Source organism: Salmo trutta, chromosome 30 (assembly GCF_901001165.1).
Source record: "Salmo trutta chromosome 30, fSalTru1.1, whole genome shotgun sequence".
Classification (NCBI taxonomy): Eukaryota; Metazoa; Chordata; class Actinopteri; order Salmoniformes; family Salmonidae; genus Salmo; species Salmo trutta.
Genome location: NC_042986.1, coordinates 18,617,666 through 18,630,824, shown reverse-complemented (window position 1 = coordinate 18,630,824; position 13,159 = coordinate 18,617,666). Strand labels below are relative to the sequence as shown.

At 45.5% G+C, this 13,159-nt stretch overlaps 1 protein-coding gene across 7 annotated transcripts in view; it reads right to left on the bottom strand.

Annotated features, from left to right (window-relative positions):
• The window catches only part of LOC115168166 (histone deacetylase 7), a 76,222-nt gene that overhangs the window by 17,892 nt on the left and 45,171 nt on the right, over positions 1 to 13,159 (bottom strand). For all 7 annotated transcript variants that reach the window (XM_029723177.1, XM_029723179.1, XM_029723178.1 and 4 more), the window contains 3 exons: positions 4,101 to 4,282; positions 3,734 to 3,821; positions 959 to 1,079 (listed from right to left, as the gene is read on the bottom strand). In XM_029723177.1, the coding sequence (XP_029579037.1) occupies positions 959 to 1,079; positions 3,734 to 3,821; positions 4,101 to 4,282 (391 nt within the window). The remainder of the gene's footprint in view (positions 1 to 958; positions 1,080 to 3,733; positions 3,822 to 4,100; positions 4,283 to 13,159) is intronic.

The following is a 13,159-nucleotide window of genomic DNA, read 5'->3' as shown; positions in this document are numbered from 1 at the left end:
GCAGCCCACATGCTACTGAAGGTGTAAAGAGTTCTCACCTGTAGCCCACATGCTACTGAAGGTGTAAAGAGTTCTCACCTGTAGCCCACATGCTACTGAAGGTGTAAAGAGTTCACATCTGTAGCCCACATGCTACTGAAGGTGTAAATAGTTCTCACCTGCAGCCCACATGCTACTGAAGGTGTAAATAGTTCTCACCTGCAGCCCACATCCTACTGAAGGTGCAAAGAGTTCACATCTGTAGCCCACATGCTACTGAAGGTGTAAAGAGTTCTCACCTGCAGCCCACATGCTACTGAAGGTGTAAAGAGTTCTCACCTGTAGCCCACATCCTACTGAAGGTGTAAATAGTTCTCACCTGCAGCCCACATGCTACTGAAGGTGTAAATAGTTCTCACCTGCAGCCCACATCCTACTGAAGGTGCAAAGAGTTCTCACCTGTAGCCCACATGCTACTGAAGGTGTAAATAGTTCTCACCTGCAGCCCACATCCTACTGAAGGTGTAAAGAGTTCTCACCTGTAGCCCACATGCTACTGAAGGTGTAAATAGTTCTCACCTGTAGCCCACATGCTACTGAAGGTGTAAATAGTTCTCACCTGCAGCCCACATCCTACTGAAGGTGTAAAGAGTTCTCACCTGTAGCCCACATGCTACTGAAGGTGTAAATAGTTCTCACCTGCAGCCCACATCCTACTGAAGGTGTAAATAGTTCTCACCTGCAGCCCACATCCTACTGAAGGTGCAAAGAGTTCTCACCTGTAGCCCACATGCTACTGAAGGTGTAAAGAGTTCTCACCTGTAGCCCACATGCTACTGAAGGTGTAAATAGTTCTCACCTGCAGCCCACATGCTACTGAAGGTGTAAAGAGTTCTCACCTGTAGCCCACATGCTACTGAAGGTTTAAAGAGTTCTCACCTGTAGCCCACATGCTACTGAAGGTTTAAAGAGTTCTCACCTGTAGCCCACAGGTGGACCACTGAGAGGGTTGGAGCTGGTTCTTCCCAGGGCTTGTTGTTTCTGCTTCTTCAGAATCACCTCCTGGAGCTTCTGCTTCACCAGGGAACTGGCCACAGCACCTGTCAATCAACATAGATATAGAGACCATCAGACCAATCCTTACAACTACTCAGTAGTGTTCCTCCTATCAACTGTATCATTGTAACTGAAGTGAAAGAACGACTCCTTATATGCCCAGATCATGACATTGTAGCCAGATCATCAAGATGAGATGGCAACATTTGGGAAAATCCCTTTCTATTTCAGTCTCCCTCTGTGCTCCCATGCTAGGAAGCTGTGACCATGCCGTCCCAGTGTGTGTGTGTGTGTGTGTGTGTGTGTGTGTGTGTGTGTGTAGGGGACTAGGGAGGGCGTGGGGGACAGGGGGAGGTGACAGGAGGTGTCACTATTGATACGGTCAATATTGACACCTGTGCTGTTTGCACAGCTCGGCTATTTTCTAACCACTGTTTTAGAGGAACTTCTTTCTCTCTCTCCAAAATGAGCGGCTCAGCTCTGTCTGTTCTGCTCTAAAAGTCCATCCCGGCTCCGAAACTCCCTCCTACAGTAGCATGATAGTATTCAGTAGTTTCCAGTGTTCATGACTGACAGTGAAACCCTATATTGTCTTGAATGGTAGTAGGGTGAGGATCTATATATAATCTGGTGGTGTGTGTGTGTGTGTGTGTGTGAGTGAAAGGCAACAGGAACAGTGAGCTCTGTGTGAGGAGGAAGCAACACGGGATGTCTACTACCACAGCCCTCCCAGCATGCCTCAGCCCACAACACACAGAGATGAGCTGCTCTGAGCCACAATGGTCCATTGACAGCCACTCACAGAGAACCGGGTTTGGGACCCACAGGGCAGGGGTCAAAACAACAGCACTCTACAGCCCATCCTTCCTCTCTGCTCTTCTCTTCTCTTGTCCTCTCCCCTTCTCTCCAGGGCCCTACCAGATACTGTCGGACTGGAGCAATGCTCAGAGACCTCACAGATGTATTTGTGGACATGCAAAGACAGAGCACTAAATTACTGTTTTCCTCTGCTTGTTGTAAGAGACAAGATATTTGGTGTTATTTGTGTCTAGGTGCTATTTATGATGACTCAGTCTGTTGGGAACAGACAAAAAGAAATGCCTCTCAAATCGGTGTCCATGTCGGTTTTTGCCCAAGGCATTCTTTGGCGAGAATATTTACATTTGTAGAGTGATGTGCATTTATCTGTGTTTATATGTGTGTGTGTGTGTGTGTGTGTGTGTGTGTGTGTGTGTGTGTAGGATGTTTGTCTTGCGAAAGTGACATTGATGGACCTGTTTCACTTTACAGAACATTGTGCAGAACACCAACCAATGAGGATAACGATAGGGGAGAGTGGGGTATGTTGAGCAATTGTTTGAAAATCATCAGCACTACATCAAAGGGAAATATAGTATTCATTACAACAAAGAACATCCCATCATGCTTAGGGTCATGTATGAAAACGCTGGGCAGGCCATTATTTTGGCTACCATGTCTATGTCCCCAGAGGATGACATCTACAGGGCACGAGTGGTCACTGAATGGTTTGATGAGAATGAAAATAATGTAAACCATATGCTATGGCCGTCTCAGTCACCAGATCTCAACCCAATTGAACACTTACGGGAGATTCTGGAGCGGCGCCTGAGACACCGTTTTCCACCACCACCAACAAAACACCAAATGATGGAATTTCTCGTGGAAGAATGGTGTGGCATTCCTCCAATAGAGTTCCAGACACTTGTAGAATATATGTCAACGTGCATTGAAGCTGTTCTGGCTCGTGGTGCCCAACATCCTATTTAGACACTATGTTAGTGTTTCCTTTATTTTGCCAGTTACCTGTATGTCAAAGTTTAAATAATGGAATGGGAGTGGTATATTGTATATCTTAAATGTACATTCAGATATAGATCTCTCTGCTCAGTATTACCCTTCCATTTCTTGACCAGTTGTCTGGGACAGAGATGTTGTTTCGATGTGCCAATTCGTAGGCAAGTTCTCTACACTTGAGGCTACTTAAGCTTATGAAACTGGTCTACAATATTCTTGATATGTTTAGCAAGCTCAGACTCCAAGTCATCAGATGAGAGCTTGTGTGCCTCTGCTACTCTATCCTAGCCTCTCTCCTGCAGAGGTACATGTTCGTTTTGTTGTTGTAAACGTACGTCTTCAGTCATTCAGTCTATTTCTTCATCCCAAATGGACTTCTTCACCTCTTTCACTAACTTGGCTACTCTCTCAAGAACTTCAAGGGGGGCTAGCCCTCTGTTTGTTTCACGTTGATCTTGAGTTCATATGCAAAAATACTATGCATATTATGAATAAAACGGGGAAAATGTCATCATCATTTGTATGGGATACGCTGGCCATTGGCTCAACTTACCCAGAGGCAAACAGTTTTAGACACAAGCATCATGAAACCTTTGACACAATACATTTATTTGACTTGGTAAAAATATAAATAAATGTACCTAACTTGCTTACCACTTTTTCCATGCTTCACAGACTCCATGAAACCATGACCTATTACAAACTATTTGGTCACATGATTCATTGTGTGTATGGTTTCCTAGAAACAAGGGGTGGCTCAACTAACCATTGGCTCAACTTGACCCACTGGCTCAACTTAACCCACTCTCTCCTACTACAGTGTACAAGCATACAGGCATACCTACGCACGCACGCATGCACGCACAAACACAGTAAAACTCACTCTGTTGGCTCTTGTCCTTGTGCCACAGCTGCTGCAGCTCTTGTTGTTTCTCCTGCTCCTGCTCACGTCTCCGTTGTTCCATGTTGAACTGAAACCCGACGAGACACTCAGTAAAGTATGTGTGGAAACAGGAAAAAGTGCCCCTCTGATCTGGGAATGTGTGACATATGGGTGACGGAAAGACTTGGGCTAATGAGTGTAAATGGGGCATGAAAGTCATTATTAATACGAGCTAAAATGTATAAGAAACATTACACATTAAACATTACAGACATGTAATGCAATTTATGGGTTCCTTTCACATCAGTGTGTGTCGGTGTTTGGCAACAATGTGTGCTGAGAGCAGGCCTAACGATGCTGTACGTACCCGTATGTGCTGGTGCAGCTGGTGCTGTGAGAAGGCAGTGCAGGGCTGGTGGGAGAAGGGGCTGTGGAGCAGAGGAGGGTGCAGGGGAGTCAGCAGGGCCGTGTCCGAGCCCGGCCGCATCACACGCTCCGTCACACGCAGGTCCATTGGGACTGACCCCAGGGGCGCCGACACTGAGGGCTCTAGGGGAGGGATGGGAGAGAGTTGAGTTTCTCAGAAAGTACATTTCTTACTTCCAACCTCTTGACTTCAGGTCAAGTGTTTAATTACTGTACGGCAGTAACACTTGATTCCCAGAAACTAACCGTATAGGAGAGAGAGGTACTGTTACAGTGAGGCGAAAAAGTATTTGATCCCCTGCTGATTTTGTACGTTTGCCCACTGACAAAGAAATGATCAGTCTATAATTTTAATGTTAGGTTTATTTGAACACTGAGAGACAGAATAGCAACAAAAAGATCCAGAAAAACGCATGTCAAAAATGTTATAAAATGATTTGCATTTTAACGAGGGAAATAAGTATTTGACCCCTCTGCAAAACATGACTTAGTACTTGGTGGCAAAACCCTTGTTGGCAATCACAGAGGTCAGACGTTTCTTGTAGTTGGCCACCAGGTTTGCACACATCTCAGGAGGGATTTTGTCCCACTCCTCTTTGCAGATCTTCTCCAAGTCATTAAGGTTTCGAGGCTGACGTTTGGCAACTCGAACCTTCAGCTCCCTCCACAGATTTTCTATGGGATTAAGGTCTGGAGACTGGCTAGGCCACTCCAGGACCTTAATGTGCTTCTTCTTGAGCCACTCCTTTGTTGCCTTGGCCGTGTGTTTTCGGTCATTGTCATGCTGGAATACCCATCCACGACCTATTTTCAATGCCCTGGCTGAGGGAAGGAGGTTCTCACCCAAGATTTCACGGTACATGGCCCCGTCCATCGTCCCTTTGATGCGGTGAAGTTGACCTGTCCCTTAGCAGGAAAAACACCCCCAAAGCATAATGTTTCCACCTCCATGTTTGACGGTGGGGATGGTGTCCTTGGGGTCATAGGCAGCATTCCTCCTCCTCCAAACACGGCGAGTTGAGTTGATGCCAAAGAGCTCCATTTTGGTCTCATCTGACCACAACAGTTTCACCCAGTTGTCCTCTGAATAATTCAGATGTTTATTGGTAAACTTCAGACGGGCATCTATATGTGCTTTCTTGAGCAGGGGGACCTTGCGGGCGCTGCAGGATTTCAGTCCTTCACGGCGTAGTGTGTTACTAATTGTTTTCTTGGTGACTATGGTCCCAGCTGCCTTGAGATCATTGACAAGATCCTCCCGTGTAGTTCTGGGCTGATTCCTCACCATTCTCATGATCATTGCAACTCCACAAGGTGAGATCTTGCATGGGGCCCCAGGCCGAGGGAGATTGACAATTCTTTTGTGTTTCTTCCATTTGGGAATAATTGCACCAACTGTTGTCACCTTCTCACCAAGCTGCTTGGCGATGGTCTTGTAGCCCATTCCAGCCTTGTGTAGGTCTACAATCTTGTCCCTGACATCCTTGGAGAGCACTTTGGTCTTGACCATGGTGGAGAGTTTGGAATCTGATTGATTGATTGCTTCTGTGGACATGTGTCTTTTATACAGGTAACAAGCTGAGATTAGGAGCACTCCCTTTAAGAGTGTGCTCCTAATCTCAGCTCGTTACCAGTATAAAAGACACCTGGGAGCCAGAAATGTTTCTGATTGAGAGGGGGTCAAATACTTATTTCCCTCATTAAAATGCAAATCAATTTATAACATTTTTGACATGCGTTTTTCTGGATTCATTTGTTGTTATTCTGTCTCTCACTGTTCAAATAAACCTACCATTAAAATGATAGACTGATCATTTCTTTGCAAACGTACACAATCAGCAGGGGATCAAATACTTTTTTCCCTCACTGTAAGTAAAGAGAAGAAAGAGAGATGTGACAGAGAGGGAGATAAATAGACCAGAGGCACAGCCCACTCAGCGTATAGATGTGGGCTAGATGAACGTGAGCAGCCATCCCACGCTGGACACGACACATACAATAGGAATGTCTGCCGTACATATACAACACTATCTCACAGCCTTTCCCCCTCCCCTCCACTGGCTCTCCTCACTCTAGATTCTTCACTGACATAAATGTCTGATTTGCATGATAATCCAGGACATTTGCATTGCATGGGTGAGTCAGGGGGAAAGATTGCCTTGCCGCGCTTGACAACAGGATCGAGGACGGGGTTGGGAAAGAGCTGCGGGTTTTACTACACATTACTGACACACACGCATTCCCACTCTCACACACGGATACGGACACAGAGACTCAAAACAATTATTGACATAATTGCCAAGTCTTTGGTTGAGTTTATAACTACACACACAAAGTCTCAATTGTCTGAGGCTTCGTAAAGTGAAATGATGTACTGCACATTTCATGAAGTTTGACTTGGCCTGCTTTCAAATTCCAAGCAGCACCAGTGAGAATGTTTTTGTCTTGTGTCAGGACCTGCAGGCAGTAGAAGTGTATCTCACAGCTGGGTTGAGGAGGGTGTGGAGTGACTGAGGGTGAGATAGATCTATTCTACAGCCTACAACACTGCTGTGGTGTGTAGTGTGCAGTGCCTGTGCATGTGTGTGAGGAGAAAAGCCTCCTTCATACACACTGATATAGCCAGCTGTGTACTCTCACATCCTGAATGGGAACAACAGACGATGTGATTCATGCTTTAGTTTGGACGCCCATGGAAATCCAAGGGCTGTTTGCAGGCCTTCACAGTGCACAGCCAGCTGGGGACAGCGTCAACATATACTGTATCATTACACAAACACTTCATTGTTCACCCGACCAGCATTATTACTGTTTAACTAAATCAATCACTCCCTACTGCTAATGAGAGAGAACCAACAAAAGTGTGTTTATCTAGGAATGAAAGATGAGCTTTTCACAATCATATTGTAGGAATGAAAACGGGCTGATGAGGCCGGTGTGTGTGTGTGTGTGTGTGCATGCAGCAGTGTGTTTTTCTGTGTAAAAATGAATGAAGGCATTGCAAACGCGGTGGGGGGAAGCCTTCTGGTGGACATTTTTGTCTTTTAAAGTCCAGTTGGTGTTTGTGTATAAATGCAGCCGTAACAACCGGGTCATGTACTGACACAGCCCTCTGCTTAAGGCCTCCATATTAGGAGGCTGGAGAGGAGGAAGGCGAAAAGCTTGACAGAGGCTGCATGAATGCCATCAATGTTTGGAATTATTAAAATCCTTCTTGACGAGGAGTCAACAGGCTCTCTGTGTGCATCCCAAATGACACCCTACTCCCTATATAGTGCACCACTTTTGTGCATAACATAGGGACTAGTGTTGTATTTAGGAGACGCAGACCAGAGTCTGACAAATAAGGAGGAACAAGTGGATTATTCCAGGAACGTAACATCAGCGACTCATAAAAGGAAACAAAGGGGACCACTCATCAGCAGAAAACACAAGCGCCTTTTCTGTTTGCATCTCTCTCCCACCGCCAGCTATATTTAGAGACAACATTTACCTATACAAGCCTTTTGTTTTTCACCAGACTCTCCCTCACCTTTAGTTTCCACAGTAATGGAACCCACTGGGAAAGGGGATGCGTATGTGAGTAAGAGTGTTTGCCTGTGTGTGTGTGTGTGTGTGTGTGTGTGTGTGTGTGTGTGTGTGTGTGTGTGTGTGTGTGTGTGTGTGTGTGTGTGTGTGTGTGTTTGCCTGTCTGTGCTGTGCTGTGAGAAAGATACCCTGTTTGTCTGACCCTCTCACAGGTAAACTATGCATCTGAGAATGTCTGAAATATGAAACTTGCTGATGGACAAACTCATAAAAATGTCAAGCAAATGTGAGCAGGACTGCACATAGAAATGCACTGTCTGCCTAACGGTCTGTTTTTTTCTCTGTCTGAGGAAGACTCAGTGGAAGAACAATATGAGTGTAGCATCTTAACCATTACAGTACAACAGACAGAGGCAGTGTCCTGAATGGCACCCTAATCCCACTTTTGACTAGAGTCCTAAGGGCCTGGCTCAAAAGTAGTGCACTATATCATCACATTACAGCCTAAGTCATGGTCTCTGTGATCTGATAGGCTGTGAAATCATGGTCTCTGGGATCTGATAGGCTGTGATGTGATGATGAAGTCATCTTATCTGTGCTCTGATAGGCTGTGATGTGATGATGAAGTCATGGTCTCTGTGATCTAATAGGCTGTGAAGTCATGGTCTCTGTGCTCTGATTGGCTGTGATGTGATGATGAAGTCATGGTCTCTGTGCTGTGATTGGCTGTGATGTGATGATGAAGTCATGGTCTCTGTGCTCTGATAGGCTGTGATGTGATGATGAAGTCATGGTCTCTGTGCTCTGATAGGCTGTGATGTGATGATGAAGTCATGGTCTCTGTGCTGTGATTGGCTGTGATGTGATGATGAAGTCATGGTCTCTGTGCTCTGATAGGCTGTGATGTGATGATGAAGTCATGGTCTCTGTGCTGTGATTGGCTGTGATGTGATGATGAAGTCATGGTCTCTGTGCTCTGATTTGCTGTGATGTGATGATGATGATGAGATGTGGTAATTGAAGCCTGGTTCCATGCTGGCCTGAGGGATAATGAGTCCAACTGAACAATGAACAGACAGAAGACAATGAGTCTCTCCTCCTCCTCCTCCTCTCGCCTTCCCCAGAATATTGTTCTCCACTCTGGACCGGTTATACCAGTATGGCCAGTGTGTACGGGAACCTCTCTCCCTCTGGTCCCTCCTCCAGATTAGGCAGAACACAGAATGACTGATTGAGTAAGTATGAAACCAAGCCTTTCTGTAACTAGACACACTTTACCTCGTATAACCTCTACCACTCCACTCATCAGTTGACATGATCATTCTGCATGGATAAGGTATGTACCATAACTGTAGTATGAAGTAGGAGTAAGTACACACACCCCCCCCAAAAAACATGTCAACTGCTGACATTTATATCCTCTGAATAGGGTCAGAAAAAGGGGAAAAGCGTGGGGAACAGACAGTGGTGACACTATCAACACTATAGTCTGTGTTGATGGAGGCTGAGCTGGAGCTGAGTGACGTCCTCTGTGGTCAGGTCTGCTAGGAGAGAAAGGAAACTGGAACAATGGGAGCCAAAGTGTCAGAGTAAATCTCAGGCCCAGCTCCACAGAGAGAGAGGGGCAGACCGGCTGGGCCTCTAAATTAGGCGTCTCAAAATAAAAAGGCCAACAAAACAGGAAGTATTGACCAAGTGACATCTGCTCCAATTGGGTCAGACGCCTCCCCCTCCCTCCCTCCCTCCCTCCCTCCCTCCCTCCCTCCCTCCCTCCCTTACCTCCTTTTGTTTATGCTGACTGGACTGGAGGCTCTAATTGGCATGTCCACGTCTATTTTGGGGTGGGAGGAATGTTTTTTTTCAGGCTCTGCTGCTAATTTCTATGGTGACTTTTATTTGTCCTCCTCATCAGAGGTCCTGTCCATCGGCCCAGAGGATATGTAGCACAAACAACATCCTCCAGGGAAAATGTATTGAATATGTATGCATAATCTGTATAAAGTTTTTAAAAAAGGAACCTTTCTGAAAATATAAATGTATTTGTTAATGCAAAGGTGTGTGTGTGTGTGTGTGTGTGTGTGTGTGTGTGTGTGTGTGTTTGTGTGTGTGTGTGTGTGTGTGTGTGTGTGTGTGTGTGTGTGTGTGTGTGTGTGAGTGTACAAACAGTCCTTTAGGGCCTGTAGATAAGCCTTGTCACTCTGCATACACTAAAAGATTGATGACAGTCCACAGAATGGTGCCAGTGGTGACACCCAGGAATACAACAATTGTATGCAACTAGGGTTGCCAAGGGTCGGAAAGTTTCCGGTAAATGTCCCAGGAATTTGGGGAATTTTGCTTAAATTCATCAAAAGAGTTAGCTGAACCAATTAACCTTTTTGTGGGAAACACATATGGGAATTCTAGGTCTTGTGGCATATTTTGGTTAAACTATCCCCAATTCTATGGAATTGCTAACCTTTGCATGCACAGTGCATTCTTCCATCATATGTACAGCTGATTCTCAAGAACTTGCACACTATTGAGCCCACACCACTACACTGTCTGAGCCAAGGACTACATGCTTTCTGATTAGTTTTGATTACAATACTGGGTGGGGTGAATATATTTTATGGGACATGCATGATTTTTTGTTAACTAGTAAAAAGTAGCCAACAGCAAAGTGTATTTAAATCATTTCTAACTTGTTAACAATTTCTGCTAGTTAGTTTTTGCTACCATGTGGGTTTTTAGCTTGCATCACATGCTAACTGAGGAGTGTTAATTCACCTGTTTCCATACATGTTTCATTTTAAAACATTTGTCTTACAAAGGAGTTGTTTAATCTAACTGCTTAACTATTTATCTGTATTTATTTTTAGTCATTTTTTTCTAATCTTTACAGGAAAATGCCATGGGCACTATTTGATGTGTGGAGACATTTCCCTGCAGCTAATGTAGAAGGAAAAGCTATGTACATTTGCAAATACTGTGCCAAATCATATGAAGAATGCAACAAAGATGCACAATCATCTGGCCAAGTGCATAAAGTTCCCTCAGTGCTCACAACAAGCAACCTCTGACAAAAGTCCCTCTACTTCTATTTGAGGTGAAAATGAGGAATCAGACACCTTATAGATAGCAACAGCTCATGGAATCAGATGTTTGTGTTGACTCAATGGAGGAACGTAGTCAGAGAAATGCTGATGAATGTCTTGCTCGAGCTGTGTATGCAACTGGTTCACCTCTGATGCTCACATGCAATGTGTATTGGAAGAGATTTCTGAATGTTCTTCACCCAGCATACACCCCTCCAACCAGACATGCTTTATCTACTCATTTGCTGGATGCAGAGTTCAAGTGAAGGTCAAGCAAATCATAGAGAAAGCAGACCGTATTGCAATAATCTCTGATGGCTGGTCAAATGTTCGTGGGCAAGGAATAATTAACTACATCATCTCCACCCCTCAACGACTATTCTACAAGAGCACAGACACAAGTGACAACAGACACACCAGTCTCTACATTGCAGATGAGCTGAAGGCAGTCATCAATGACCTTGGACCGCAGAAGGTATTTGCACTGGTGACAGACAATGCTGCGAACATGAAGGCTGCTTGGTCTAAAGTGGAGGAGTCCTACCCTCACATCACACCCATTGGCTGTGCTGCTCATGCATTGAATCTGCTCTTCAAGGACATCATGGCACTGAAAACAATGGATACACTCTACAAGAGAGCCAAGGAAATGGTTAGGTATGTGAAGGGTCATCAAGTTATAGCAGCAATTTATCTCACCAAGCAAAGTGAGAAGAATAAGAGCACCACATTGAAGCTGCCCAGCAACACTCGTTGGGGTGGTGTTGTCATCATGTTTGACAGTCTCCTGGAAGAGAAGGAGTCTCTCCAAGAAATGGCCATATCAGTCTGCCGATATGGACCGCCCCATCAAGAGGATCCTCCTGGATGATGTATTTTGGGAGAGAGTGATAAGCAGCCTGAAACCTATAGCAGTAGCCATTGCACGGATTGAGGGAGACAATGTCATCCTGTCTGATGTTCAGACTCTGCTTGCAGATGTAAGAGAAGAAATCCATACTGCCCTGCCCACTTCACTGTTGCTCCAAGCAGAGAAAACTGCAGTTCTGAAATACATCAAAAAGCATGAAGACTTCTGCCTGAAGCCCATATACGCCGCAGCGTACATGTTGGACCCCAAGTATGCTAGCAAGAGCATCCTGTCTGGTGCAGAGATCAACAAGGCCTATGGTGTCATCACTACCGTGTCTCGCCTCCTTGGCCCGGATGAGGGCAAGGTTCTTGGCAGTCTGGCGAAGTACACTTCCAAGCAAGGGCTTTGGGATGGAGATGCAATATGGCAGTCGTGCCAGTGTAACCGATGTGAAATGGCTAGTTAGTTAGCGGTGGTGCGCGCTAATAGCATTTCAGTCGGTGACGTCACTCGCTCTGAGACTTGAAGTAGGGTTTCCCCTTGCGTTGCAAGGGCCGCGGCTTTTGTGGCACGATGGGTAACGATGCTTCGTGGGGTGTCAGTTGTTGATGTGTGCAAGGGTCCCTGGTTCGAGCCCGGGTTGGGGCGAAGAGAGGGACGGAACCTACACTGTTACATTGGTGCCGTGACCCGGATCATTGGTTGCTGCGGAAAAGGAGGAGGTCAAAGGGGGGGTGAGTGTAACCGATGTGAAATGGCTAGTTAGTTAGCGGTGGTGCGCGCTAATAGCATTTCAGTCGGTGACGTCACTCGCTCTGAGACTTGAAGTAGGGTTTCCCCTTGCGTTGCAAGGGCCGCGGCTTTTGTGGCGCGATGGGTAACGATGCTTTGTGGGGTGTCAGTTGTTGATGTGTGCAAGGGTCCCTGGTTCGAGCCCGGGTTGGGGCGAAGAGAGGGACGGAACCTACACTGTTACACCAACATACTGTATCTCATCAGCCACCTGGTGGAAGGGACTTTGTGGATCTGAGGCTCTTTCCCCTGTTGCCTCCATCATCGTCCAAATGCCACCAACATCAGCTGCCTCAGAGCGCGACTGGTTCTTGTTTTGGAACACACACACCAAAGAACGCAACAGGCTGACCAATACAAGGGTTGAAAAATTGGTGGCCATCCGGGAAAATTTGAGTCTTTTTGAGCCTGACAACGAGCCATCCTCAACAAGGTTGGAAAGTGACAGTGAAGATGAGGCCTCAGAGTCTGATGTTCAAGAGGTGGACATTGAGGAGGTCCAGGGAGAAGACATGGAAGCTTGAGAGGAAGACAACCAAAGCTTTAGTTTCTAGACTATCATTTTACAGATGTATGTTGAAAACGTTTTTGGGAGATGTGATGGATCATTGGGGATCATTCTATTCTATTCAATTTCTTTTCTTTTGTTGTTTAGTGAAATTATCCCATGTGAAGAGTCAACTCATTTCATTAAAGTTACATTTGTAACTAAATAGTTTTTTTTATTTCCATTGGAAGGATTTAATCATT